This window comes from Moschus berezovskii, chromosome 23 (assembly GCF_049115385.1).
Source record: "Moschus berezovskii isolate FMDL1 chromosome 23, NW_MosBer_1.0, whole genome shotgun sequence".
NCBI lineage: Eukaryota > Metazoa > Chordata > Mammalia > Artiodactyla > Moschidae > Moschus > Moschus berezovskii.
The window spans coordinates 62,524,060-62,547,899 of NC_142482.1; the positions used below are offsets into that span (position 1 = coordinate 62,524,060).

Consider the following 23,840-nt stretch of genomic DNA (forward strand, 5'->3'; position numbering starts at 1 on the left):
CTAGCCCCCGCACCCTTGCCGACCCTGGCCATTCCCTGCTGCTGGCATTTGTTCGTGTTCAATGTAACCATCTGAAGAGGAGTGAAGTAGTATCCCGGGTGGTTTTGATTTGTGTTTCCAGACTTGTTAGTGATGTTGAGCATCTTTTCATTTGCTATTGCCTGTGTGTCTTCTTTGAAGAAGTGTCTATTTGAGTCCTCTGTCCGTTTTTCAGGCAGGATGTTTGTTTTGCTGTTGTTGAGCTGTGGGAGTTCTGTATGTATTCTGGATATGAACCCTTTCTCAGAGACATAGTTTTCAAATATTTTCCACGTTTCCGTAGGTGGCATTTTCACCCTGCCATTGTGTCCTTTGATATCCAGAAGTTCTAACGTTGGTGTCGTCCTGCTCATCTGCGTTTGCTGTGCTTGCTTGTGTGCCTTTGGTGTCATAGCCAAGGAACCATTGCCAGGTCCAGGGTCGTAAATCTTTCCCTTGTGTTTTCTTCTGGCCATTTTATCGTTTGACCGTGTGTGCAAGGGCTTATCTACAGGGTCTGTGTTCTATTGCTTATTCACCTGTCTTTATGCCAGAACCACACAGCTCAGACTATCATAGCTTCAGGAATAAGTTTTGAAATCAGCAGGTGCGACACTTCCAACTTTGTTCTTCTTTTCGTTAAAGAGTCCTTTGTCTATTACCAGACCCTTGCGATTTCATATGAATTTTAGGACAGATTCTTATTTCTGGGGGAAAAAAAAAACATTCAATTGGGGTTCTAATAGGGATTGCATTTAGCTGTGTAGATGTCTTTGGTGGTCTTTTCCTCTAAACATATTGAATCTTCCAATCCATGAACACGGGATGTCTTTCCATATGTTTGTAGCTTTTGCACTTGTTTTTGAAGTCCCGTTATAAACACAGCACCATCTTTGATCACAGAGCAAAGGAAAAATTAATCTTTTGTCCTAGAGTGGGCTGTGGCCAAGTTTGAGTGATAAGCTAATTACACGAACAAGTCAGAACTGAGATGAGACGTGACGCCAGCTGAGGGCATCAGTCACGGTGACACCTTGAGGGTCAGAGGAGGAAACCACGTCTGAGCAGCTCTCGAACCCCCGGGAGGCCGACCTGCATGCACAGCAGAGTCAGGGGAGCCAAGCCCGGTGGGTTTGTGAGCTGGAGGTGGGCAGATACTTAGAGTGAAACTCACAAGCCTGCGAGAGCGAGTGGGACGCTGAGAGCAGGCAGGCGACCTGGGCTATGGTGGGAGGCAGCCGGGGCAGCGTGTGTGTGTGTGTCTGTCTGTCTGTGCACCGTCAACGCACAGGCAGGGACAGGCAGCGGGTGTGGACAGGACGGCAGGCAGGCGACGGTGCAGCCCAGGGTCTCCGCCGACGTGCGCTGGGGAGGAAGGGCGTCTGGGCAGCGACGTGCGCGGGAAGGGGACAAGGGTGGACGCAGGCTCACAGGGAGGCCCGTCTGCCGGCCTCCTGACACCTGGTCACATCCAGCCCCCCGCCTCGCTCCGCCCAAGACTAACCAGCAGGCCCCAGAGGTCCCCCCAGAATCGTGGGTCCTGAGTCAGGCCTGCGACCCTAACTGAAAGCCCGAGCGTGCGGCCGTGGCCGGCACGGGCAGAGACGGGGGCCCCTGCACCCAGGGGAGCAGTGCACCCTCGGTGGAGCCACGGGGACCCAGGGCCCAGGAATGGAGCTCCTGGAGCACCTCCGAGGGACCTTCAAGAGAACGTCTCTTTGCCTGTCGGTCCCTCGCCTGCTCGGACCGGAAATGCTGTCAGGGCTGCGCGGGCAGCGGGGGCAGCAGGGGCAGCTGTGCTCAGGAGCCCCCATCAGCCTGGCATCCTGGGCCTGTCACCAGGCATCCTCACCTGCAGGACACGGGTAAGCGCAGATGCGGCGGGAACAGGCCAGGGAGATGTTGGCCACTGGCATGCAGGGACAGGCCTGGGGCAGCCAGACCCGCCGGATGGAGGAGCCCAGCGTGGCCAGCGCTGCTCAGATGCCCTCCCAAGGGAGCCCCGCGGGGTTGGGCCTGGATCTCACCCACAGGGGCCAGGCCAGCGGCTTTGGGCCACCCTCCCGCCCACTCACCCACCCACCCCGCCAACCTGGCCCTGTCCCGGGGGGCACGCTCCCCAGAGGGCACGTCCCCCACTGGGTGTTTTCCTGTTCCATTCACGTGTCCTTTTCTCCATCTGACGAGACTGTCGCAGTTCTTTAAGGCATCTCTTTAAGAGACGGTGAGTCTGATGGGCATTTCGCCCCATTTGTGTATTATCCTACTTGGTAGGTAAAATGCCAGGGCCGTGTCGGGGTCTCCAGAGCAGTCCTGGGTCTGCCTGGTCACGATGGCGGGGGCACAGCACCCATGTCCTGGGGGCACCGGGAAGGGCCAGAGCTTCCAAGAGCCTCTTCTGTTTATAAGACACATTCTTCCGGGAGTGTGTCACTGGGGGTGTCCTCGGCTCGGGAGGTGTCCTTGGAGGGAAGTTGGGGAGCAGCTCGTCATGTGGGTGACACCGGAGCCTGCAGAGTGGGTCAGGCTGGGGCCCTCAGCCTCAGTCCTCCCCACACCCCCGAGGACCCTGGGGCCTGGGGGGCCCCTGTGGAGCCAGCACCAGACGGGGGACCCTTCCCTTAAGGTGGGAGGAGCAGAGTCCCAGGCCAGAGACTGGCCAGAAAGCTGGTTCCTGCTTTAAGGCTTTTGAGGGCTCGCTGAAAGATGAGCTGGGAAAACTCTTAGAAAACCCTCGTAAAGAAACAAGACACCTTAGAGCTATTTTCTTAAAAAGCATCTGGACCATGACGTCTCAGGGCCGTCATTGAAGCAACACAACGCCTTTATGGGAAGGATACGAGAAACTTGCCTTCAGTCTAAGGAAGAGGTGGTTGGGAAGAGTCCCCCCGGGTCTGCGGCCCTGGCTGAGACCATCCCCTGGGTCTGCAGCCCCAGCCCGACCGAGCAGGAGATGCCCTCAGGCCGCTCGGGGAGGTGTGGAGACAGGCAGGAGCCCCAGGCGGCCGCACCTGCTCTGGGTCAGCCCGCCATTGTGGTGCAGGTCAGGGGTCATTCCTCCAAGATCGTAGCTGAAGGGCCATCTTACTAGGAAAGCTGAAACGCAGTGTTAACCGTGCTCCCGGAAGGCCTGATGCTGCTGGCCTAGCATAGCTGTTACATTTAGAGGCCGAGACGTCATCAGATATTCTGACCCCTGACCCCTGAGCTGACCTCTCCCGTCCGGTCAGCCAGGCTGACCTCTCCCGTCCGGGAGCCGCGCGGAGCCCCAGCCTCCAGGGAACCTTCTCGTGGTCCCACTCAGTTGCCCGTGATCCTGCAAAGAGTCCAAGCTACACTCCGGGGGGAAGCAGCAAATCCGGCGATAGCAGAGTCCAGCACAGCCTTCCTGCCCAGAGTCCCCCCGTCTGTCCTCCCAAACCCCAGAGACCCAGGATCTTCAGAGGAGGCATCGCTGGGCCAGGGCGGGCCATGGTCTGTGCCAACAGGTGGTATGGACTTGCTGTGGCCGGAGTCCTGGACTACCACCCCGGCCCCCGAGAGGCTCTTGCCTGCCTATGGCTCCCTTTCCAGGGTCTGTTCACAGTCACGTCAGAGGAGACACGGCTCCTGCCCAGAGATCTGACCCAGTTACTGCACGGGAGCAGCACTCGGAGATCGGACATTCGTGCAGGAGGAGGCCAGCCCCTGGCTTCCTGGACACTTCTGGCACCTCTTGGCCCCTTGGTTACTGAGGATGATGGCTCGTCTTAGACGGGGCACACACTCTGGGAACACGCCGCAGCGTGCACAGCGGGGTCCCGGGAGGAACCTGGAGGGTCACTGACACAGGTGGTGCCCACCGCCCTGTGATCCGTGATTCCTCCTGTGTGGGCATGGCTGGCGTTTCCAGATGACTCTCACACCACTGATGCACTCAGGCAAGCTGGCAGAGGGCGACACAGGCTCCTGTTTTCTCTCGGCCGCGGGCGGCACACAGCTCGGACCCCAGCCTCAGCGGCGACAGCCACTCCGGCTGCAAACACAGCCTCTGCCGGGATTGCAGGACAGCCAGCCACACTTGGAATCACCACCAAAGCTTCCATCAAAGTCAGCCTGATTATTTTCCACTGCGTTTTCCTGAAAGGATGTTATGATTTTCTAGATGTTTGGTAGCTGGCGATAAATCAGGCTTTTATGATGTCATGTGAAAGGTTCCCCCTGCCTTCCTCCTGCTGTGGCCGCAGGCTGAGGGGACGTGCCGGCAGGACACGTGGACACCACTGGCTTAACCCTCCACTCGCTCGGGCTGGGCACGGCGAGGCTGCCCACTGGTGGGGCGTGGACAGTGCTGCAGGCCTGCCTCCCCCATGGGGTGAACCAGATCTTCTCCACCCAGAGTCTGGCATCGAATCAAGATTCAGAACAAGCCAGTGTGTCCCTCGGAGCCATAAAGGAGATCACAGGTGATTTTAACAAAAGCCATCTTCTGGAAAAGCCTCTGCGTTATCATCATGAAAAGGAGACGTGTCCTTGAAAGAGGTGCTATCTAAAGTCAAGAGAAACTCCCCAGAGAAACAGCCAAAAAACAAGAATTTGGATGTGGTTCCTGACCGACCTAGCCCCAGCATTTCTTCAGAAGTCAGCAAGGGAATGCGTGTTTGCATGAGTGCCATGTCATTTCTGTTTGGGGTGAGAAGGAAGAAGGCGGGAAGGTTACGGAAGCAGGGTTTCTTGAAATCGAGTAACTTGATTTCTTGATCGTCTTGCTCTTCAGATTGAGAAAAACCCAAAGGAAGAAATCTCCTATCCAAGTTCTAGGTGCATTCATGTATCTACAATATTCATTAATGCCGTGCTGTGCTCAGCTACTAAGTTGTGTCCAATTCTTTGCAACCCCATGGACTGTTGCCCACCAGGCAGGAATACTGGAATGGGTTGCTGTTCCCTCCTCCAGGGGGGTCTTACTGGAGTGGGTTGCCATGCCCTCCTCCAGGGGATCTTCCAGACCCAGGGATCAAACCCATAACTCCTATGTCTCCTGCATTAGCAGGCAGGTTCTTTGCCACCTGGGAAGCCCGTATTCGTTATTACGAATCGGGGGCATGGAGGGGGCAGGTGTATAGGGCCCAGTAGGTCCCCTCACAACGGGGAAGGAAATGGCCTTCCTCTGCGTGTGCGGGTCCCTGGTGGCTGGCCTCAGCCTCCTTGCTGAGGGGCGCCCCCACCCCACGTCAGGCTGCAGGTGAGCAGACATGGAGCCAGCCTTCACCCCTGGGTGCTTGTCAGGTGCTTCCATGCCCAGGAAAGGGGCCTCCTGAAGCAGATCCAGGATCTCCTGAGTTGCATTTTGATCGTCTTGAGGTTTAATTAGCTGGTGTACGTGCAGCACTTGGAGGGTACAAGGGCCTCAATGGCAGAGGCAGAGCTGCCCAGCCTCGTGCTCCAGGGGCCACCGGCCAACAGTGTCACAGCTCCTCTAATCGTCCACTTAAAGGCGCTTTATCTCCTTTCCGCGGGCTTTGTGTCACCTCCTAGCAGCCTGGGTAATCTTCACACCCTCAACCCAGTTATTAACAGTAACCAGTCATTTCCGACAAAGACGCTGCTGGCTTTGAAGGCTGGGATGTGCTGAGCTCACCGACAATCTTATCTCCCTCTCGTGAATCAGCCCTGTGTTGCCACCTCCAGCAGGCCTGCCTCCGCTGCTCAGAGTGACCATCAGGGAGGGCGTCAGGGTCCAGAGGCTCTCGCGGCAGGACTGACCAAGCTCTCCTGGGGCCGTCACCCCTGGGAGCACCTCGGATCCCAGAGGACAGAGAAGGGAGTGGGCCAGGGCAGGGAGGAGGCGCCTCGCCAGGGTGTGTGCAGCCAGGCTCACCCCCAGCCTCACCGGTGCCTTCAGAGAAACCTGGGCGCAGACAGCTCCCGGGCACAGCTTCGAGAAAGCGGGCTCAGGGGCGTCCCTGGGAGCTTGGTGATAGAGGAGCCTCCTGCTGAAGCAGAGGTGTGGGCTCGATCCCCGGGTCAGGGAGATCCCGCAGCGTGCTACAGAGCAGCTAAGCCTGCATGCCATCATGGAGCCCGTGCTCTGCAGCAGGGGCGCCTCCACCAGTTAGACGGCAGGCCCTGCATCCAACGAGGACCAGCACAGCCGAAAGTAAGAGAGAAACCGGGCACAGACTGAGCCCGGTGAGCCAGGCCCGGAGGCGGGTGGGTGGCCTCTCTGGGGCCCTCTCCTCGGCCCTGGGAAGGGGCGCCCGGGGCTGGCCTCGGGGACAGAAGCCAGCCTGGGTACTGGGCGTGTGTCCACTCCACGAGGAGAGGGCCCCCGTCCTCACTTCAGCCTGAAAGGACTTTATCATAGAACCAGCTCTGTTTCAAAGGAACTTGATGTGCTTCATCCCGTATTCCACTGTAAAAATCGTCTGTCGGCCTCTCCCCTTCGTCCCAACCACATTTCTCTTTCTGCTAACCGTATTTTCAAGATACAAATGAAAGCTGACATCTCTACATAGGCTGCACTATAGATGCTGTTAACTGGGTTCTCCGTTTATAAAGCGGATACTTTTTCTGTTTACCACCGTAGGCTTTATTTACAAATTTGAAGTGGACATGTCAGGAAGTCCGTGTTCTCGTTCATTTCTCCAGAACGCTCTGAGTGCTGGGTAGATGTCTTCACACGTGTCTGGGCTGCACTTGGAGGTGGCCTTGCAGGCCTGGGTTTGGTGGCTCTCAATAGCTCACTCCATATGACAAATCGTAGTTCCCAGCCCAGAAGCTTCCTGGGGACCCACTCAGGCGCCCCTCCCCAGCCCTGGGGCCGGAGCCGCACATCCCGAGGCCCCACCCGCAGCCCTGGCGGAGGTGCCGTGTCTCTGGGCCGCTCTCTCTGCCCCACTGGCTGCCCTGTATCTCCAGGGTCAGCGGTGGCGGGGCAGTGCTGACGGACTGGATTTCCCCGCGGGAGAGCCCAGCATTGTTCAGGCCCCGACGGCAGCCCGCTGACGGACAGCCCCTCTGAGGCCGCTTCCTGAGCAGACCAGACGCCCGCTGTTTTCTCCTCGTCTCTTATCAGCCCTGTCGTTAGAGGGGAGGCCAGGCTTCAGCTCCATGGGTGCGGATGGCGGGGGTCCTGGGGGTGAGCGGTGCTCCCCGCGCTGCGCTCCCCGCCTCTCTGGGGTGGGTCACAGCAGAGGATGGACTTGAGAGCAGGAGGCATCTAGCCTGCCCCCGGGAGGCAGGCTGTCCTGCGGGCTTTCCAAGGGAAGGTCCCCGCTTGGCCCTTTTCCTCATTCTCGCTGACGCTCAGCCGCGCCTCTGGCCGGACTGGGCCAGCGTTTCCCACTGACTGCCCGTTGTGGTTGTCATCGTGAGCAGTTCAGTCTTTCTAAAAAGGAGCATTTCCCCAAGAGGCGGCATTAGCATCGAGTTACATCAGGAACCAAATTCACTGGCATTCTTTTATTCCCTGGGAACCTCAGCCATTCCTCAGTTTTGCTTTTTTAAGAAAAGTGGAAGGAAGCTGATGAATGTGGAGCCGTCCTCAGCTCAGCTCTTAGGTCCTGGAAGGTGGCTTGGCCTCAGCGGTGCAGGTCGTCGGTGCCCCTTCTCGGTCACAGGCTGGAGCCCAGCCCGTTCTGAGTGCACTGCGGGCGTTTAACAGCTTCCTGCCCGAAGAGCGCCCACCCTTAGATGTTTCTCCACCTAAACCAATGGCCTTCAGAAAGCCTACAGACAGCCCTGTTAAGGAGATACATCACATGAAAATAAAATGGATGTTAACTTTCATATTAAAAATTTTCCTAATGTAGCTTCAGTGAAAGAGCGAGAGAAAAGAGATGAGAGTGTGAACTTTAGGAAGAAATGCAGCAGAATCTGCCCAGCAGCTTCCCGGGGTGATTTTCAGGAAAGTGGGTGGGTATCCAAGGGCTTCACGTGCTGAATGATGACCAGAGCGCGGGGGAGGCACGGGGGAAGCGACGGTGTGCTCTCATCCTGGTGGAGAAGAGAAGGCCCCAGGCGCGGAGAGTGGCCTGGTGAGGTGGCGGCGGCAGCACGGGCCTGCTCGCCTGGCTCTGTGCTGACTGCTGGGGGCTCAGGAACCGGCCTAATGATTTTTCCAGGATCTGGCCTGGCCCTTTATCACTTCACTGTAACAAGGACAGAAACCAGGAAAGCCGGGAAAATTACTGCAGCAAAACATGCTTCCTACCTGCGTCGGTTTGCCACTCCACCCACGGGCACTCAAGCCCTAGGCCTCCGGGCTGCACCCGGCCATCGGAGTCTGCGGGCCCGGAAGAGCCTGGGCGTCTGAACACAGGCGTCTGTTCCGCCCTGCCGCTGGGACCCGCTCAGCCAACCCTAATTAAATCTGACAAGAATAAATCACAGGCTGAAACTGCAGTGCTCACCTAAGGAGCAGCCATGGAAATGGGAGGACACCCGGAGCCGGAGCTCAGGAAACGTGCTCTTCACATAGAAATGCCTCACATTCTTCCCAGAGCAGCCCTGTCTCCCTTCTAAAGAAACGGTCCAGACCACCCAGCGCACAGCGTGCTTTTGGGAAACTGTACATAAAATCATCGCGTCCCTTCAGCTCCGGCCCCTGTTCATACTGAGGCTTTAAACCTATAAATAAAGGAGGACTGAACTGTCAGAGGATAAGCACAGAGCAAAACCCATGGCGGGTCCTCGCCTGTCCTCAGAGCTGATCCCACGCGAGTGGGGAGGGTTTGCGGCTGGGAAAGATGCTGGGCCGGCCCCCGGCCCCGGGTCCCACACTCGCCCCCCCACCAGCCAGCCTCCTGTACCCCAGCCCGGGGCCCCAAACCTTGCAGGCCCAGCTGTTTACCTTTTCCCTAACGCACTCACTGGGGACGAGCAGGAAAGCCCCTCGAGAGGGGTTGAGTACAGAACGAGCCGGGCGTCCCTGTCTTCCCAAGAGGCCAGTCTAGGCGTCAGCTCGGACGCAGCAGCTGGCGTCCAGAGCCGACGTTTTGTTTTAATGGAACCTCATCCTTTTCCTTCACAAGATCTCTCGGTCTAATTAAATTTCAGGGAGACAGCGCCTTGGCAGAAGGCGAAAGCGAGCTGCCGGGCTGGAATGTGGGAGCTGGGCTCAGAACTGCATCGGGAAGTTTTACTGGTGCGTCTCTGGTTTCAATGAAACCCTTGCACGGTAGCACGTCTGTTTCTGAGCTTTGAAGGCCATTTTTCTTCTTCCTTAATTGTCGTTCCCTACTTGTTTTTAGATTAGGAGCTGCTTGTAGAAAAATACAGGAAACAGTTACAATGCAGAGCGCCCTTTCCAAGCCTCCTGCAGCCAGGCGAAGTGGCACAGGTCTCAGGGCTCTGCACCCTCGAGGAGCTGGCGGCCGTAGCAGGTGCGGGGATGGATGGTGGCCCGCCCCACCCCCAGCCGAGCGTGACTGCTGCGGGGCCTGGGGCTCTGCTCCCCGGGGCCACGTTTCACAGATCCCACTGGGGACACAGACAGAATGCACGTCTTTGTCATCTCCAGCAGAAGTAGCCTCAAAGTCTAGAAACATTTACTCAGGGAGAGGAGAGAGAAATAAATTCACTTGTTTTTCCGCATATATTTCCAGCTCCATGTAGCACTGTGTTAAATTGCTAATCAGTAATATCTGCACCCTACTTTTCCTGAGGACTCTGCACATGGACTTTCAGGGCCAGCAGAAGTAACTTGTTTGACTGTTACTAATGCTGAAGGCCAAGGCAGCCCTTCAGTGAAGGCCTTTGGGAGCTTGCTTGAGCCCAGCCTGAATGTGAGGCTGCTCAAGGGCCGCTGGAAGGGCCATGCTGGAACAGCCCCCGGCAGACGGTCCAGACATGGGTCCAGGCTGAGTGAGCCGGGCTGGGCTGGGGTGGGCACAAAGGTCCTGCCCGCCCCTGCGCCTGCCCTTGTGGATCCACCTTCCAGAGCCTGAGTTGGCTGATGTGGGGCAGAGACATTTCAGCTACAGCTTGAGCATCCATTAGGCTCCTCACTGTGGTGGTTTGAGGCTGCCCTTTCGTACTCCGTGTGGCTGGGAGAATGTCTTCCCTGGGGCATGGGGTGTTCACGCAGCTGACCCTCACCCCTGTTTGAGGGCTCCCATCTCACGGCCCCTGGAGGAAGCAGGTTTGCATCTGAGGAGGTACGGGTTTGTTTACGTTACCGGCCTGGTCTGTTTCAGAGCCTCTCTCCTTTTTCTTCCCTCTCTCTCTCCTCCCTCCTTCTGCCCTCACTTTCTTTCTGGAAGCATCTTGAAATTCTCATTTCTCATTCTCGCATCCATCAGTCGTGGGCAGGGGGGCTCGGCTGGGCCGGGTAGGCGGGCCCTCCAGACTCTCCCCCGGTTGGTTCCCTTCCCACGCAGTCCAAGCCAGGCAACCGGGAGGTTGGGAGGTTCTCAGCCCCTTCCCGTCCAGGGAGGCCCAGCAGGGACCAGTTGAGTCATCCTGTCCTCTTTTATGTGTTTTTATATTTTGATAAGACCCTGTCAGCTGGGGAGAGAAATTCACCACTGAGCAAATGAGCCGCAGTGGGACCGGGGGCGGGGTGGGGGATCTGGGGGGTGAGGAGAAGCCCTGAGATCAGCATTTCCCAGGAAGGGAGGGAACCAACAGAGTAACCTGGACCTCAGCTCTGAGGGCGGTAGTGGCGGTCAGTTAGGAGGAGGCGGCTCGGAGCTCTGCTTCCTGCAGGTCAGGTGTCGGGCGGGGGCTTCGGGAGCTGGGGGAGGGGTGGGGGAGGGGTGGGGGAGGGAGGGGCGGGGAGGGAGGGGAGAGGAGCCGGGGAGCAAGCGCCGCGGGGTCGGGGGGCGCGTCCCCTCTCCTCGGTGAGGCCCACAGGCCCTCAGAGCGCGTCCCCGGGGCGGGACTCGGGGCGGCGGCGGGGACCCGCCCAGCTGCGCCCGCGGGGCCGCGGGTGACCGGGCCGAGACTGCCACCGCCCGCCCGACCGTGCGCCCCGTCCCGCCCGCAGGACTTCCTGCAGGGAGACTGCTCCAAAGCCAAGCAGAAGCTCAGCTGGAAGCCTCGGGTCGCCTTTGATGTGAGTGAGTCTCCGCGGCTCCGGCCGGGAGGGAGGGGCCCCGGGGTCCGCGGGGAGGGTTCCTGGGGGCCGGGTGGGCGAGGAGGGCCGGGGCCGGGGCTCCCCCTGACCCGCGCCCACGCCCTGCCCGCAGGAGCTGGTGCGGGAGATGGTGGAGGCCGACGTGGAGCTCATGAGGACCAACCCCAACGCCTGAGCGCCCGGCGGGGCCGCGCCGGGACCCAGGCCGGCCGAGGTTTGCCGCAGCCGGGAAGGGCCCGGCCGATTCCCTTTCCTCCTCTGACCGGTTTTGGAATCACGATGTTTTAATCACATATTCGCTTAACTTGAAATTATATCCCAGACAAATGAGATTGTGGGGCTTTCAAAGGGTTTTTCTCTTTTCTGATTAAAAAGAGCCTTTCTCTTAATCAGCATTAATACAGTCCCTGTGGACGCTGTCTCCAAGTTATAAAAGCAGCAACTGTAAGGACCCCAAACAAAAAGTCACCCAAATCCACGCCTTGCAGTGAATTCACTTTCTTCCGAGATCTCGGGCCTGAGAGCGCCCGGCCGCACGCCCTCCTGAGTCTGAGCTGCGACATTGCCTTCCCCTCCCGGTGACAATAAGCCACTCTGTGCGGCTGATCTGGAAACCCAGGTCCTGCAGAAAGGCGGCATTCACAGCAGCTCTGGTCTACGACTATAATTAGAACCCACAGGGCTCCCACCATCTCAAAAGAAGGCTTGAGAAACAGGGAGGGTTAGAAGAGAAACGAAGGAAGGTAAATATTGCTGGAACATTCCATGCCAGGCCCCTGGGTGACCCAGAGGTCTCTGAGCCCATGCCTTTGCTTGCGGTCTAGAGTCTTACACACACTACTTATTTCCGACCTCCTCTCAGTGCTAGATCACTTTTTAAATCTAATTTTTATTTAGTCATTTAACCAGTTTATATTTAGTGCCTAATGTATGCCATACACCGTGCGCGTGAGCCACACGAGGTTAATTAGAAATCCGGTTTCGGGGGGAGCGTCATTTAGTGGCCTGGCTTTCACCGCCTGTGCTCCAGAGACGTGACCAGCGTGTCTGTACAGCGTTAGGCAGGTGGACACACACGTGTGGAATTCACCCACACCAAGCAAGCGTTCGTGTACAGGTGGCGCCTTTGCCTGAGAGGCTGTATCTTGCCCCAGAAAAAATTAGGTCAGGACTCCTCTCCCCCTCCAAGGAAAATAAAATAAAACTTTACAGCAAATGGAATTCCAGCCTTTGCACATGCTTGTGAGTGGGGCTGAACTATTTCTGAATGTCTTCACGGGCAGGTTTATGATCTGGGGAGGACCTGGACTCCAGGCTGGTGGCTGGAGAGAGGGCTCTTTGTGTGGCTGCTCCAGTTGTGAAAGCCTGCTGGCCGGGGGCAGCCTGGCTCCCATGGAGCAGAACCGGGGCCGAGCCGGCCCACCAGGGTCTTGGGCTCGGGAGCTGCCCCAGGACGGGCCTTCTCCCAATCGGGACACTGCTAATTGGAAACAGATGGTCCCCGGAAAGCTGGGCCTCCAGGACTAGGCAGGCTGGTGGGCACACACACGCACACACACTCACACATGCAAACACAAACACACACCACCAAACCGCTGTCACAAACACATTCTTAAAAGTCTCACAAACACACCCTTTCACACACATTGCCCTCGGACTCGATGCGGCGCAGTGGGCAGACCCCCTCCTCCTCCTCCTCTGACCCTCTGAACTCTCCAGCCCATCTCATACCGGGTCCCAGGGCTCCGTGGCTTGTTACCCAGTGGCTCCTCAGTGAGCACTGGAGGGGGTCCAGGCAGGGGGTTAGCAGGGCTTCAGTGGTGCCCTAGGGTTAAATTATTCTCAGAATACCCTGGAGCATCAGGCTTCAAGGACACAAGAAGTACTTGGGTTGCAGCCTTCTCTCTTTTCCCATATTTTGGATGGGGAGGGGGTAATCTGGCTTCCTGACCCCCTCGTGTGTGCTTAAGACAGAAAGAGAACAGATCTGCTTGAGAGATCTCTGCGCTTTCTGTGCTGTGAATTTCACTTAGACATCCTTCAAGACAATTCTCATTAAAGGGTTTCTTCTACCTTAAGTCTCTCTTCAATTTCAACAAATTTACTTTCCCCCGTTTCTCTCCTCTGCCAGCTTTGAGTATTCATTTTAGATGTGATCAATTATCTTCCACCTTGATTTTTCAAGTGAAAACTAAGAAAGTTAGGCTTACACTCCAACGTGAGAGCAGAGTCGTCAGGCTCTCACAGGTTCCCCCGCGAGCAGCGAGGCCCGCGGGTGGTACCGGATGGCCTCGGTTCCACTCCACCTGCCGGAAGGTAGCGAACTCCCGCTGTCCTTGCAGGAGGTTGGGAGGGAGGGCGGCCCTGAAAGCCTTCTGCCCCTCCAGCTGTCCAGGGCTGAGTGTGGGCACACAGGCTGGGCCCGAGAGGGAAAGACAGGAGGGCTTGGGGGTTAGCCTCCCCGTGAGGCAGCTCCTTCAGGAGCTGGACTCTAGTCTGGGACTGTGCTCCAACACACGCCAGCCACCAAGATGACAGACCCCGGGGTGGTCGGTGCGCCGCTGGGGAGTGAGACCTTCCGCCTGTCATTAAAGCTCAGTGCTGTGCTTAGCCGCTCATTCGTGTCCGACTCTTTGTGCCCCCATGGACTGTAGCCCACCAGGTTCCTCTGTCCATGGGATTCTCCGGGCCGGAAGACTGGAGTTGGGGGTGGGTGCCACGCCCTCCCAATCTAGGGATCAAACCCAGGTCTCCCACATCGCAGGCAAATTCTTTACGACCTGAGCCACCCGGGAGGCAGAAGGTGACATCTCCAACTTTTGTTTCAAAATAACCGTAAGTGCGTTGTTTCCAAATCATTCTGAAGCGCCCAAAAAGCCTCAAAGCACTCTGGGCACTGGGTTTGCACCAGCAGTTCCAGTCGGGTGTTCTCCAATGTAAGACGTGTGCAAGTCCAAGTTCCTGAGCCATCTGTTTTCCACAAGGAGCAGCCTTTCGGGTCGGGGTTGGGGGAGGAGTGGAGTCACCAGATATACCGGAGGATTGTATGCCTGGACGGGAGTTTTTCAAATACCTCCACATCCAAACACGCCACCCACACCTCTCCAAAAATGGCAGGCTTTGATTTTTCGTGCTGCAGTGACAGCTGGACCGAAGCATCCAGCGGCCCTTCCCTGGCGCCCGGCTTTGCTGACCTGCGGTCCCCGGGTCCAGGCGGTGCCACCGCGATCAGCCCGCGACCACCTCTCCAGCCGTTCAGGGTCCTGGGCCCGCCGCGGGCTGTTCCGCTGGCCTGTCCTGGGCACCACGGCCAGGCCTCGCCGTCTCTGCCGGGGGAGCGGCCCCGCAGGGAGGCTAGCGACCGCGGCCTGACCCCCGACCCCGGCTCCCACCCTCCCCCCAGGGTCAGGGGTCGCAGGCACGGGTCGCCCCGCTCTCAGCTGCCCCTCTTTGATCTCTGGATTCGGGGACCGGGCGCTGGGCGCGGAAGCCACTGCACGGAGGAGCCCCGACGTGGATGCGGGGTCCGCGGCTGCCACACCTACCCCGAGCGCGGGTGGTGGGACCCCCGACCACCCCGTGTCCCAGCATCGCGAGCGGAGGACGCGGGAGGACCGCACGGCTCAGCCCCGCACCGAGCGCCAGAGGCGCGCGAGGTGCTCTCGGAAGGCCGAGGCCCCAGACGCCCAGCGGCGGGCGAACCGCGGCGGCGGCCGCCACGGGCTTCCGAGGAAGGAGGCTCCGATCCGAGGCCCGGGCCCACCGCGAGGCCCGCCCGGGGCAGGAGGGGCGGCCGGCGCGGCAGGGCCTCTTGCGGGGCAGCAGGACCTCGGCTGGAGTTCAGCTTGTTGTGGCGAGGAGGCCGTCCAGCGAGGCCTTCCTGTCGGGCTGCTTCTCCCCTCGGCCTCCGATCCTGTCCCGGGAACGGCCTGCGGAGCCGCGGCGGCGGCGGGTTCTCAGTCACCAGACACGCCGGACGCCGCGGCCCGGCCTCCCCGACGCCGCACGCAGACGCCTCGGGGGCGGACGGCCCGGGAGCCACGGTGGGGCCTCCGCGTCTCCTCCACGGCCCTTCTGCCGCCGCCCGCTGGGACCTAACGCCCGCTGCCAGGTCCAGCGCTTCTCCTGCGGGGTGGCCACGACGAAAGGCCCTTCGGGCCGCACGGAAGGCCCTGGGCCCCGCCCAGCGAGAACCCAGGCGCTGCGCACCCGCGCACCGGCTCGCGTCCGCGGCCACCCGCCCGCCGCCAGGGACGCGGGGCTCGTCTTTCCTCCACTTGCGGATTCTCGAAAATCCGATCGCTTCCTAAACACGTGATTCCCACTCCTGCCCGATTTTCCCAACTGTAGCCACTAAGGAGACCCGCACAGCCTCGGGCCCAGGGACCAGCCTTTATACTGAAGGAACAGCAGAGGCCTTAGGAGTTAATGGCGCTAAAAGCGTTGGTTTTCCTGCCTTTTCCCAGGGGTGGGTGATGGGGGAGGGACGGGTCTGTCTCCTCTCCCTCATCTATCATGTAAATCGTCCCCAAAGCCCCGCAGCAAAGCCCTTCACTCCCCAGCCTCCAGCTCGAAGCCCTGGCGACCAATCTCCAGCCTGAGCCCAGGGGAGGCCTCCTTTGCCCCCGGGGCCAGGCCTGGGGTGCCACCACCCGCTCAGGGAGGAGGCCCACAGCTTTGGCTGCCTGCCCACTGCTCACTCCCTGGGCTCGAGAACTGCAGTCCCAGGGCCACCCAAGAAGCACAGAGCTGTGCTGACTCTGGGGGCAAAGGAGCAGCCCACACAGGGTCCTTCCTGGGAGTGGTCCAGGGAAGGTAAGGGCAGGGGACAGCAGCAGCTTGGAGGAACCCAAAGGGAGAGACAGGAGGTGCTGGGGGGGGGGAGGGTGGTGGGAGCCACCTGGAGGAGCGGGTTGGGGGGGGGCCTGGGGAGGCTGCCGGAGTCCCACAGGGTCCCCACCAACCACTCCAAGCTGTCCTGCGTGCGTCTCCCCCAGGAGATCCGCCCTTCTCTCCTGCTGAAGACTCCCAGGCCTGTAGGCCAGGAGACCCCACAGCCCACGGCATCCCCTCTAATAAGGTCAATATGCTGCAAATCTGAAATCAGTGAGGGACAAAATCAAGTCAACAACAACAAAATAATGCAAAGCAGAGACTTCTCTGGAACCGGGTGAGAAGGCATGGCGCGGCCAAGGTCTTAGGCTGCCCTCCCGCTCCCTGCACCGTAGTTTGGTTTCCAGCGAGGCGGACATGGTCCATTTTGCTCAATTTTCCACTACTAATCCCGTGGAGAACGTCATGGGGAAGCGGTTTTCATTCCCCTAAATGGGTTTCAGAGCTAGAATTCCTTGGATTAACCATCGCCCCTTTTCCAACCAGATCTGGACCTGGAACCAGCCCGTCCTGCTCCCTGATGCCGGGCGTCCAAGGCCTGCTCGCCAGCCGGCAGCCACATCCGGCCCAGGCCCAGCGTGGCAGACACGGGAGGCAGCCCCGGACGGGTGGGGACCCTCCCAGGAGGGGCTTCAGGCCCCCAGGCTTCTGTGGAGGCCTGGGGGTCGTAGGGCAGGAGAAGGGACTGACAGGGGGAGTGCAGGGGGCAGAAACAAGACAGCAGAGCTGTGCGGCATTGCATGCCAAAGGGGGGCCTGGAGCGGCCGATGTCAGAGGAAGGCTGTGTTCAGGTGTGACCGAAATGCCATTAATAAACAGCTCTTTTCAAGGAACCTCTTGGCCTCCTTATAAATTGAATTGGTAACTTTCAGGAAAACGGGGACTTGAAACTGGCATTTCAGCCCCAAGCACAGGTCGAAGAGTTCTTTATTTTTTTGCCTTGGCCATCGCCTGAATCAATCAGGCTGTGCATCAGCCCCCTCCCCCGGGGTTCCTGGGGTGAACACTCTGATACAGTCTCTGGGTCCTTTTTTCTCGACCTCCCCCAAAGCTCCCTGCCTGCCTGAAGAACCATTCGCACAGAATCAGATTCTCCCCCACCCGCCCTGCTTTATTACGTGGCCACCATCAATCTTGCCCCTAAAGTGACATTTGTTTATGACCTGGTGGGAAGGCCTAATGGCTTCAGAAACGGATCTGCAAAAAGAGTCCATAGGAGCCCGAAGACTTGGTGACACCAGGCAGGCCATCCCCGCACTGGGCACCGAGCTCCAGAGCAAACAGGCCCCCCGGAAGCTCCGGACGTGGGGTGACAGTGTAAAGAAACTGTCACTCGCACTGCCGCCAACAACAGGGACAGCCCTGCTACGGGTGTCAGGCCTGGATCCACGGGGGTGCTGCCTCCCTCCTGGGCAGCCGGGCCAGCACCACGCCATCCACAACAAAATGGACTGCTCTCCACGTTACCGAGACCCCTTCAAAGGGAACAGGGAGGAGGGCGAAGGCCCCAGTCCCTCTTCACCTATCAAAGTTCAGGGGAGCCACAGGGCTGGAAGGCAGGCTTGTTTCCTGACCCTGCTTCTGACCCCGCAGGAAACAGCCAAGGGCTTAAGGGCCACCAGCACAATCAAGCTCTATCCGCCTGCAGACCTCCGTCAGTAATGAGACAGACCACGGGCGTGATAAATTGTAAAATGTGTGCTTGTCTGCATGCAGTCCGGTGGAAACGGCCTGTCACCTACATCACCCTGGGGAACAGCACCCAGCACCGTGGGACGCACCAAACGCAAGCCTGTGTGTGGCATGCAGCACGCGGAGTTACCTGCTCCTGTAGAAACTGCCGAGGAGCGTCCACTGCCACACACAGGGCAAGAAGACTTACTTTCCTCAAGCTTTCTACAGAGACGGGTTCCAGACCAGCCCAGGTACCCCGCACTGGGTCCTGCCTGATGTCCCAGGCTAATTCCAAACTGTGCTATCTGTTCAAACATGAAGGAGTTTCTCTTAGAATACTTCACAGCAAAATTATCTTTGTTGCTGTAACAGTTCCAATCAAATGTGCAAAGCACTAAGGAACAACTCGGGGTCCCTCCAGAATAAACAGCCCCGACCTCCCAAGGATCAGGTGGCAGGAGTCGGCCTTAAACTGTATCTGAGAAGCCAAAAAGTCGTGAGAGCAGGACACGCCACAGAAGGGGATCTAACATCAGCTTCATGACCAGGCCCTGAACCCTTCCGCTCCAACACAGCTTCTGAACAACGCCCTGGGCAACTCCTGTAGAGAAAACTATTTTCTCTGCCTACAAGTAACCCAAGCACCTCCACGCTTGTCTTAAAGACCTAACTTTCAAACGCTGGTATCAAAAAGGCAGAAGTGATTGCTAAGCAAGCAGGCAAGTGCTCCCCTGCTTGGGCCGGGGCTGCCGGCCGGCCTCCTCCAGAAGCCGAGCGCTGCGCCAGGCTCCCTCTCCAGCCCATGGACTCGGGGCGAGAAGGACAAGCCGGGTCGGAAGCTCCGCTGGGCCGGCCAGCTGTCTCCCACCCTCGCTGCCGAATGCATCGAAGGCGGGACGAGGCCCGGCCCCGAGGCCGCGGGGACGCCCCCCGCCCGAGGAGCGGCTCCAGCTGCCCCGCGGCCTCCGCGAACGGGACGCGCGCGCCGAGAGGGGACGCGGCCCAGCGGAGAGGCCTACCGACAGGGCCGAGGCTGTCAGGCCGGCCAGGGAGCGCGGGGAGCCGGCGGCGGGGCCTGCCCGTGGCCCCCGGGCCGCCGCGCGCTGGACGAACGCACGTGCGTCCTCCAGACAAAGCGGCGGGCGCGGCGCGGGACGCCCGGCGCAGACGCGCGGTGGGCCCACCTGCCCCGGACACGGCCAGCGGCGCCTCGGCGCGGCTCTCCGGGCGCCCGACCCAGCCGGGCGGAGAGAGCGCCCGGGACGTGTCTTCCCCCTAATTAGCCGAGGAGCGTCGGTCCCGAGGCCGGGTACGGCCGGGTCCACACGGCCGCCCACCGCTCAGAGAATCGGGGCGGCCGAGGCCGGAGGGCTGGGCTCCCGCAGCCCGCCTGGGGGCGGGTGGGGGCGCTCCGCGTCCGTGCGGACCGGGCCGCTGGCCACCTGCGGCCGCTTCCCTCGGGGCCGGCCCCGCGCTGCCGCGGCCCCTTTGTCCGCCAGCCCGGCTCCGCTCTCGGCTCCCACGAATGGGCCACGCGGGAGCCAGGAGGTTTGCCCGCGGATCCTTCCCCTTCACTCCCAAACGGGGGCTCCCGGGAGGCGCCAGGCCGCCTGGCCGGGGCTGCGACGCGGAGGCCGCGCGGCGGGGAGGCCGGTCCCCGCGGCCTGCCCCCGGGGGCGCCGCGCCCCTCGCCTTGCGCACCTCCCGGCTCGACTGAGCCAGGGACCCAGCAAATCAGAGGCCGTGTAAAGCAGTTTTTGACTGGAAGTAGAGTGTATTTATTTGCAGCAATCCTTTAACAATGATCAAATTTTGACAACAAGCAACAGCAATTACTGCTAAGTGTTGCCTCTAGATCGGAGCGGCAGATAGCAGGAAACTGTATTATCTCGAAAACAAACGGAAAGGCCCTGAAAGTCTGTAATCAAATCGCCATCTCCCCAAAGTCTGATTGACAGGGCAGATCACCCTAAGATAATGAATTTATTACATTTCCTGGGTTATTTACAAAAGGAGGGGGCTAGCGGGCTGCCCCATAAGTTTAACTGTAAATTAACAAGAAAAATGGGACTGAAAAGAAACCACCTGGATTAAAATGCCCTGCTTCCCGCTCCTTCTTGTTATTGCTTTAAATCTTTTTCCAAAAAAATAAGTGTTCTACAAACGTATCTTCTAAAATAGTTTCCCAAAGATTAAATATCCCTTTCCAACCCGCAGTACATTAAAATAAAAATCAATCCCACATTAGACATGAAGGATTGTAGATGTGGATGAGTTATATACACACATTTAAAAGCTAGGTTTTTTTTTTTTATCCCCCTATTAAAAAGGAGTGAAATTAACAGGAAGAAAATTCATCCAGCATTTGGCTCACAGGGATGTCTGACACGTTAGACAGTTTTTTAAGTGAAACACAAGCCAAATATTCCAGTGGGCATCTAAAGGCAAGCTACCTCTCCACACACAGGTATCACTGTGGGGGCACTGCTGCTGATTCATGGGCTTGAAATTTCCAAATCCTGTTGTCATCGCTGAGAAAATGCGCTTGTGTATATGCCAACTCAGATATGTTTAGGAAAATCTCTTTTTACTAGCCACAAAGCAAGCTGACTATATAGTACTTTTGCAGAAGATGCCGCAGGAAAATAATAAATCTAAACAAAAAGAGACTTACACGTGTAATTTGACCAGGAATTGTAAGATGATGTCTCTACTTTTTTTTTCAGAGATTTAGGAGGAGAATTAGTAATTTCTAGTATTTTAATCTCTGAAATATTTTTCTCTTATAAGAATTAAGGCTGTATTAAAGTATCCAGACATATAGGTCTCATTCAAACTGAATGGTAATTTATTAATAAACAATGAATATGCTCAACAAAAAGAAAGCAAAGATGATAGAATAAGATTAATACAGTTTCCCTTTTCATAATCAAAAAAAACACAATTTAAAGTTTCAGGCAATTTAACGTCAGGTTTTGGAAACACTTTCTGGCGTTTGGTCCACGGACATCCAACTACAAATTAAAAATAAATTACTATGTTGCAATTTACATTTTAAAACAAGTCCAGGAATAAAAAGAAAGCCATTTCCACGTACGGGGGACTTCCTCCCTCCTTTCAATAGAGGATAAAATAATATCTTACAGGTGAGAGGACACGGACGGGGCAGGAGGGAGAGGTGTTCTCTGAAAAGAGGGAGGAACTTACGTGTTATCTGGAGTAACACTGCCCTTTAACAAACCACGACTGCTGTCTCTGTACAAAACAGTTCACGGTTCTGTTTATTTAGACAAAGCAAAGTGGAGGTGGCTCCGAATCCCTCTTCTAAGAGAAATAAGCCTCTTCTTCATGCTGGTGACTTGAAAGTGTGGAGGCTTCTGTTCGCTGGTTTGGTGGACGTTTCACGGACTGGGTTTTTGGTTTCGCTTTTGCGCCGAGGGTCCTTTTGGCTGCTCCTGCTCCGGGGTTCGGTTGGGTCTGGCTGGGAGGAGGCGGGGGTCAGAACTTGCTGCAGTCGTAGACGAAGGCCCCAGACGCGCGGTACAGGGACTGGCCGGAAGGGAAGGCCATCTGACAGCTGCTGTTCCCGTTTACCGGCGAGTTGTTCAGGCCGATCCGCTGCGACTCAAACATCTCCCGCACCGAGTGGAAGTTCTGCTGCTGGCCCGGGTAGCCCGCGGCCGCCGCCGCCGCGCTAGCCAGGTGGCCCAGGTCCCCGCCCGCCTGGTTCAGGTACCACGAGGCCAGGCGGCCTTGGTGGGCCGCGGGGTGGTGGCCGGCCTCCTGGCTGCCGCCGCCGTGGCCCAGGGACGAGGAGCTGCTGCTGGTGGCCGGGGGCAGGGAGTAGTCGGGCAGGGGGTCGTCCACCGAGGAGCCTCCGGCGCCCGCGGGCGCGCCCTGCACGTGGCCGCCGCGCTCCCCGGCCGCGTACAGGCTCATGGCCTGCAGGTTACAGTGGTAGGTCCCGGCGCCCCCCGCCCCGCCGCCCCCGCCCGCGCCGCCCGCGCCGGGGCTCTGGCTGCAGGGCGAGCCGTACAGCGAGCTCTGGCCCGGCGAGTAGGCGCCGAGCGCCAGCGGGGGCGCGAGGCCCGAGCGCGAGGACGCGGCGGCCGGGGCCAGGAGGCCGGATCCCAGCTCGGCGGCCGCGCCCTGCGGCGACCCCCGCAGCGACGTCATGATGTTGTCCACGCTGAAACCCTGGCTGTGCGCGGGCGCGGGCGCCGGCGGCGGGCCGGGTTCCGCGCCGTCCAGGCTCAGCGGCCGCGCCGCCGGTAGGCCGCCGGGAGGACTGCCCCCGCTGGACAGGCTGCTGCTGCTGCTGTCGGGGCTTTCGATTTTGGGCACCGCGGCGGCGCCGCTGCTGCCGCTGCCCAGGGCGGCGGCCGGGGACAGGGGCTGGGGCGGCGAGGGGCACGTACCGTTCTCGGTCTTGATGTCCTGGATGCGCACGGGCGGGGGCTGCGCCCCGGGCGGCGCGCCGTCGGCCTGCTCGGGGGGCGCGGGCGCGGGCTGGCGGCCGGCCGGCGGCGGCGGCGGCGGCGGCGGCGGCTCTTTGAGGTGCAGCCGGTCCTTCTCCTCCTTGTCCTTCACGGCGTCCTTCTTCTTGAAGCGCCGCCGCCGCCGCAGGAAGCTGCCGTTCTCGAACATGTTGTAGGAGTCCGGGTCGAGCGTCCAATAGCTGCCCTTGCCCGGCTTCTTGTCGTCGCGCGGCACCTTAACGAAGCACTCGTTGAGCGATAGGTTGTGGCGGATGCTGTTCTGCCAGCCCTGCTTGTTGTCCCGGTAGAAGGGGAAGCGGTCCATGATGAACTGGTAGATGCCGTTCAGGGTGATCTTCTTGTCCGGCGCGTTCTGGATGGCCATGGTGATGAGCGCGATGTAGCTGTAGGGCGGCTTCACCATATCCTTGGGCTGCGGCTGCGGCGTGTAGGGCCCGTAGGCGCGGGCCATGCCGCCCGGGTACTGCTCAGCGTGCGCCGGGTGTGAGTACACGCTCATGGGGGCCGGCATGGCCGTGTAGCCGCCCCCCGCCGCCGCCGCCGCCGCGCGGTAGTAGCTCTGCTCGCCGCCGAGGTACGGCACCACTCCCAGGGAGTTGGGGCTGGACACGGAGTAACGCGCCTGCATGGCCCCGCTCGCCGCCGCCGCCGCCGCCGCCGCCGCCCCCCGCCCTCGCCGGGCCGGCCGCCCAGTCCGAGTCCGGGCCCGCGGGCCGGCGCCGGGCCGCCGCCTCCCCTGCGCGCGCCCGGCTCCGGGGCGCCTCGGGCCGGCAGAGAGGGCCGGACGAGGACGCGGCCGACGGCCTGGATCGCGCGCCGCGGCTTCCCGGCGGGAGCGGGAGCGCGGAGCCCGGGCTGGAAAACAAGCCGAAGCCCGGCCCGCCGCGCCGCCTGCGCCTCGCGGAGGCTGAGCCCCAGCCGCCGGCGGGGCGGCCAGAGGAGCGGGCGGGGGCAGCGCGCCGGCCCCGGCCCGGGCCGCGTCACCTTTCTCAGTCCCTCGCGCGCCGGCCGCTTAAGGAAGCATTGGGGAAACTCCTGAACTTTTGAGCATCCGTCACCCAGGCGAGGACTTTTTTACGCAGTTACATTTTTTCCGGGCCGCGGGGCCCCGCCCCGTCCCGGCGGCGGCGGCCAATGGGAGGCGGGAACGCCTCCGAAGGAGCCGGAGGCCGAGCGGGCCGGCCCGCGCCCGGCCGCGCAGGACCGCGGGCTGACCGCACGCGCGCCCGCCGCCCGCCCGCCCGCGCCCCCGCCGCGCCCTCGGCCGCGGGCCCCCGCGCCCGCCGCCCGCGCCGGGCCCTTTCCCCGTCCCGGGCCCTGCGCTGGACGCCCATTGTTCCCGCGGCCCGGCCGGGCCCTGCGGTCCCCGCGCAGACCCCTCCTCGTCCGCTGCTCCCGGATGTCACGGCGGCCTGGGGCCCCGGCTCTCCCATTCCCCACCCTCCCGGCCCCTCCTCGCCGACCCGGCGCCGGGGTTTCCCGGGCCGCTCCCCACCCTGCTCCCCGCTCCCCTCTCTCCTCCCCTCCCCTCCCCCCTCCCTGCTCCCCCCTTCTCCCCCCTCGCCCTCCCCTACTCCTCCCTACTCCCTCAACCATCCTCTCCCCCATCTGTCCCCTCTGCCCTCTCCCTTCCTCTCCCCCCTCCCCCCTCCTCCTCCCCCCTCCCTGCTCCCCCTTTCTCCCCCCACTACCCCTCC

The 23,840-nt window shown here is 60.0% G+C and overlaps 2 protein-coding genes across 6 annotated transcripts in view; one reads left to right on the forward strand and one right to left on the reverse strand.

Annotated features, from left to right (window-relative positions):
• Positions 1 to 11,466, forward strand: part of GMDS (GDP-mannose 4,6-dehydratase) — a 434,343-nt gene extending 422,877 nt beyond the window's left edge. For 3 of the 5 annotated variants that reach the window (XM_088831391.1, XM_055406579.2, XM_055406580.2), the window contains 2 exons: positions 10,988 to 11,056; positions 11,190 to 11,466. In XM_088831391.1, the coding sequence (XP_088687517.1) occupies positions 10,988 to 11,056; positions 11,190 to 11,232 (112 nt within the window). In that variant the 3' untranslated portion in view covers positions 11,233 to 11,466. Of the gene's footprint in view, positions 1 to 9,057; positions 9,146 to 10,987; positions 11,057 to 11,189 lie in introns of all 5 variants that reach the window. The other 2 variants (XM_088831388.1, XM_088831390.1) reach the window with 1 other exon arrangement.
• A 7,945-nt stretch (positions 11,467 to 19,411) lies between these two features.
• Positions 19,412 to 23,173, reverse strand: FOXC1 (forkhead box C1). Its single transcript, XM_055407052.2, has one exon. It carries the CDS (start codon positions 22,769 to 22,771, stop codon positions 21,143 to 21,145), a length of 1,629 nt encoding a protein of 542 aa, XP_055263027.2. The 5' UTR covers positions 22,772 to 23,173; the 3' UTR covers positions 19,412 to 21,142.
• Positions 23,174 to 23,840: the final 667 nt, after the last annotated feature.

Bases quoted from the DNA above. Each gene is read 5' to 3' on its own strand.
- FOXC1 (XM_055407052.2), bottom strand. From the start codon at position 22,771: ATGCAGGCGCGTTACTCCGTGTCCAGCCCCAACTCCCTGGGAGTGGTG.